At 36.6% G+C, this 5,070-nt stretch overlaps 1 protein-coding gene across 2 annotated transcripts; it reads right to left on the bottom strand.

Annotated features, from left to right (window-relative positions):
- Positions 1-283: 283 nt before the first annotated feature.
- LOC141605933 (polyol transporter 5-like) lies at positions 284-4,334 on the bottom strand. Of its 2 annotated transcripts, none has more exons than XM_074424864.1 (3): positions 3,254-4,334; positions 1,781-3,043; positions 284-1,151 (listed from the first exon to the last, which is right to left on the bottom strand). In XM_074424864.1, the coding sequence occupies exons 2-3, from the start codon at positions 2,388-2,390 to the stop codon at positions 415-417; spliced, it is 1,347 nt and encodes a 448-aa protein (XP_074280965.1). In that variant the 5' UTR covers positions 2,391-3,043; positions 3,254-4,334; the 3' UTR covers positions 284-414. The 2 variants fall into 2 exon arrangements, with proteins under 2 accessions (XP_074280965.1, XP_074280964.1); XM_074424863.1 differs by having other exon boundaries at positions 1,781-2,401; positions 3,835-4,334.
- Positions 4,335-5,070: the final 736 nt, after the last annotated feature.

Genomic DNA, 5,070 nt, shown 5'->3' with positions numbered 1-5,070 from the left:
ATTTTCACGATATGTTAAATTACTTTATACATTAGCAATCATATATTCCTATTAGACAAACATAAATTATTGCGCAAAGATGTCTTACACGTGTAAAACTATTTTTAGAATTAGTTTCAAAGAATTTATTTTTCTTTTCTTTTAATATAGTGATCAATATTTAATATAAATCACTTAATAAGAGACTAATTATTAAGAATATGAGCAACGTAAGTGTTTAAATCCGAATTTGTTGCTGGTAAATGTTATCACGATTACCCTCTCGGGATCAGTAGATCAAAAATACAAAACGGATAAGTTTTCTTTTCTTTTTTCGTTTTTTTTTTCATATTTTTCTTGCACACACAACACACAAAATGAAAACTGGATATAAACAATAATAACCAATTAGTAATTGCATAACCTATCTAACATTCACTTATCAAGCATCTCCCTTCCCTCATCACTAGTTCTCTTATCTTCGAAGAGTTTCCCTATGTCCTCCAAGTTTCTCCCTTTAGTCTCTGGCATCATAAAGAAGAAAAACACAGTCGCCACCACCATAACCCCAGACAACACAAAAAACATCCCACCAAAACTCAGCTTCTTTGTAATAGTTAGAAACGTCATGGAAACCACCCCACTAACCAACCTATTAACCGAAACTGCCAAACTCGTTCCTTGGGCTCGGAGCCTCAACGGAAAGATCTCCGACGAGTAAACCCAAGTGATAGGTCCAAGCCCGATCGAAAAGAATGACACGTCAGCACACACCGCGACCACACATATTACTATGGCCCAAGTTGGCTTGTGGGTTGGGTGTTCAAGAAACTTGGACCCAAGGCCCAAAACCAATAAGGCCACTGCCATACCACTTGAACCCAATAGAAGAAGTGGCCTTCTACCAAACTTGTCCAAAAATAGAGCTGAGATCATAACACAGGAGGCTTTGGCTGTTCCCATTATAACATTGATGGCAAAGAGCTCTTTCTTCTTGTGAATTCCGGCCGCCTTGAACACTTCCGGCAGGTAGTATATCACCGCGTCATTGCCAGAGGCTTGCATGAAGAAGTTGATTCCTATGGCAGCCACTAGAATGCGACGGGTCGGCCGAGTTGGTCTCCATATTAGCTCCTTCCATACACCTTGCCCAACATTATTGTTGCTTGACCCTGCCAATGACCCATATCAACAACACACCAAATGAAAACAATTCACTTAACAATGGATTGGAAACAACGAAGTCGTAATTTCAAAATTAATCGGGGTCGATAACATATAGATTTTCTTGTAGAATTGTTATGTTTGATATACAAATCTCCATGTCCACTTATAACTTGCATATCCTACAGGAGCATGTTTTGTATGGTGGCGGAACCGCCGGAACGGGGGTAAGACCATCTCATTTAAATGTGCGTTAATAAAAATCCGATCCAAAAATAAACGTAAATCACTCTTAAATATTTTAGAAATCACCCTCAAAATCGCAAAATACATATTTTTGGATCGGGTTTTTATCCAATTTGAACCTAAGGTGTACCCATCTTTTACGAGATCTCTTTAGTTTGAAGAAAAATTCACCGTCGTCTAAACCCGTTGCCAAGAATTATGGTCAGTCAAAGTTTATTCGATAAAAAAACTTTGACTAACCATAACTCCCAGCTATGAGTTCAGAAAACGGTTATTTTTTTTTTCTAACTCAACTTTTACGAGATATTTAATTTGGAAAAAAATGTCCTTTTCAGAACTCGTAGCCAAGCATAATGGACAATCAAAGGGAGACATAAATAACATAACATACCATTAAGTTCCCAAGCTCTAGTAATTTCACCAAGTCTTTCCTCAGCTTCTTGATCACTCTCAGATGTCTTAACCAAAACCCTCTTAGCCTCACTCAACCTCTTTTTCATCACAAGCCACCGAGGCGACTCGGGCATAACAATTACCCCCAATCCAACCGCGATAGCAGGAATCGCGGCCAACAAAAGCATAATCCTCCAATTATACTTACTAGAAACCCCAGACAATGCATAATTCACGACGTAACCCAACAATATCCCAACGGTAATAAAAACCTCGGGCAACGAGCTTAAGAACCCGCGTGACATTGCAGGGGATATCTCTGCTGTATACACTGGTGCTATCATTAGGGAGTAGCCAACTCCGATTCCTGCCACAACTCGACCTGCCATGAGGAACGGGTATGACGGGGCTAGACCCATTAGTAGGGCTCCGGCAAAGAAGGTTGTTGCTGCGAGGACGATTGTGTAACGTCGGCCGAGAATGTCGGATGTTTTGCCGGAAAGGAGGGAGCCGATTAAGGAGCATACGTTTAAGGAGCCTATTAGGAGTTCTTCTTGGATTGAGCTTAGTTTGAGGTTTTCTCTTATGTATAGGACTGCTCCACTCATTACTCCAATATCTACGCATAAAATGTCATGTTTTAGTTGATTAAATTATCGAGACAGCGAGTTAAATCATTGTACAACATACAACCGTCTTATAATAATATTTTATTCATTTCATATATTCCTATCATTAAATTAGAAACATAATTTTACCGTGTTGTGTTATAAAGACTGTCGAAATAGCTCCGTCACACAACGTGACGTGTTTAGAATAGTAGTGGGTTTTGACTTGATCCAAGGCTTAGAAAAATAACAACTGAAATATGTCATCCCAACTGACAATTCTCTCTAAGGAACGCCCATGCGTAGCGGCATGTCAATTCTAAACCATACTATACAATACAAATTTTTTGGAAAGACGGTCTCACATTAATTTTGTTATATTATTATTAAAAAAAAATTGGTAGTTGGCTGAATATCTCAACAAAATTTATTGTCTCACACCCAAGTGAAAAACATTAAAGGCCAGTCACTATATTCTCACATACAGCTGTTGAGCCAGGATTTATAATTAAGGATTTATGTTAATGAAAAATCTCAACAAGGCAAACTAAGAATATCAGTTAACTAAAAATTTCAGAAATTAGCTGTCTAGTGAGGGCGAGCCTCCCTGCCCTGCCAACACGGGCAACACCTCTAGATCTGCCAGGGCCGACCTGGGCACTTGTCGAAACTTCTCAAGTCTCTTTTTAGTGGATTTAATTTTATTTTATTTTAAAAAAAAAAAGCTTATGGCCTGACAATCTACCAAGATACTCTCTTTTTAATGGGCGATTCTTGTGAAAGTGATATGGTACTTGCTGATTTAGTGACCAAACTTTTTCATCTTCTTTGAGTCACTGGCCAAAATAAAAAGGCCAGGCGACCTAGACGTTACAATAAAAGGTTATCAACTCATCACATAACACTCCATAGCGGAGTAGTAAACCGCAGCACCATTCGCGAACCATGGTAGCAAATTATGACGCTTTTTATCGCGCGCAGGTTATGTTATCAAACGATCTACCAATATCGAACGTGTCTATTTCTATATCCTCTTAAAATCGGTCGTATGGGTCGTCAAGTATTGGTCAATTAAGTTGAAACAACCAATTGTAAGAAAACTTATAGTAGGAGGTAAAATGAATCACTTCTACGTAACGGACCCATATTTAATACAGATGCTTCACATGTCACATTTAACCTTACATGAACACTTGCACAAGAGCAACATATAAGTTGTTTTTATCGAATTATGTCCTTATTCATTCAATTTTGGACCTACCCTTGTTATATTCATTCAATGACAACGAATCCAAAGAAAGTTGTAAAACTAGTAATTACGTACTCCTCAGTCTCAATCAATAATTTACGTTTGTTTTATTCTGTAAGGAGAAAATAAATCAAATGTAATTAAATTATTGATCGGGACAGAGGGAGTACTAGAGTTTATGCATAGAACACATACCATATCCAAGAAGAATTGAATTAGTGGATGCCAATATAGCACAAGCCAAAGCATAACCATTAAGCTTAACTATCTTTCTTGTAGGACTAATTCCTCCATTTTTCGGTTCAACTCCATGTTCATCCATCGCCTGTTCGACCAGCCCTCGGAATTTCAAAAAAACAATAGCTTCGAGTTTTGTTAGGTTGAGTCTATCAAATGTACATGACAAAAGAAGATACTAATAGAGGGGATTTAAGAAGACCAAGTTATAGATGGTAGATGTTTTTAGAATATTTAAAGGGATTTAGGGAGAAGGGAGAAAAGGTGTGTGTTTGAAGGAGTTTAAAGGGTACATAATATTAGCATATTAATTGCATGGGATGAAATTGGGACTCTTTTGGGAAACTAAAGAGGAGTAGAAGTGGTGCGAAGTATGGCAGTTGTGTTCATGTTTGTGTATATATATAAGCGGTGATCATGTAATAAGTGATATGCTAGCTAGTTGTGTGACTTTACTTGAATATTATTTACCCCACCTTAGTTTTATATACTCCGATGAGTCCAAATATATTAAGGATACAAAGTATTTTTTGGTATCAAATGTAAAAAGGAAGTTTAAAATTATGAGTTAATAAAATAACTGATTAAATTGAAATTATTTGGCAAATAAGATGAAAGTTTACTAATATTGGTAAAATGAGCAGCCTTATTACTCATAATGTTATCCTAGCCTCCTAGGCGTAGCATTTCATTTCATCTAACTGATTTGTTTAAATAAGTTACTTACCAAATATTTGTACAAAAATAAGCGTGGTTAAATTTTGGTCATATAAACTACGGAGTATGTAAAATGTCTTGTCAAACAGAGTCATAACCTGAATTAAATCCCCCGTCATCAACTTATTCAACCCTTGTCACTCCCTTTACACCAAAACATTAAAATTTGGTTTTTTTAAAGGCTAAACTCATTATTATACCGTTTTATATTAGAGCATGAATATGTGTTAGAATGATGATGTAATTTGTAATCTATTTTGTAAAATGTTTAAAGGCTTTTCTTGTAACGACCACAAATCTTTAGCCTTTAGCAACATATAAAAATTGACCCATAAGTATACAGCATAAAGGGATTTGTTTTCCATCCATATTATCTCAGTTTTTTTTGTCATTATATTAATCTAGAGTTCACCAAAAATAAAAGGGCCAAAGAAGATAGATGTGTGTTATCTTGCTATGAGACACAACTAAAGTGGG

Source organism: Silene latifolia, chromosome 10, assembly GCF_048544455.1.
Source record: "Silene latifolia isolate original U9 population chromosome 10, ASM4854445v1, whole genome shotgun sequence".
Lineage (NCBI taxonomy): Eukaryota > Viridiplantae > Streptophyta > Magnoliopsida > Caryophyllales > Caryophyllaceae > Silene > Silene latifolia.
Note: the sequence above shows the minus strand (reverse complement) of the source record. Positions and strands in the feature narration are given on the sequence as shown.

Bases quoted from the DNA above. Each gene is read 5' to 3' on its own strand.
- LOC141605933 (XM_074424863.1), bottom strand. From the start codon at position 3,961: ATGGATGAACATGGAGTTGAACCGAAAAATGGAGGAATTAGTCCTACA. The intron at 2,402-3,834 runs GTATGTGTTCTA...TTTTATGCGTAG, and splicing joins TTCAATTCTTCTTGGATATG to ATATTGGAGTAATGAGTGGA. The intron at 1,152-1,780 runs GTATGTTATGTT...GGTCATTGGCAG, and splicing joins TAGAGCTTGGGAACTTAATG to GGTCAAGCAACAATAATGTT.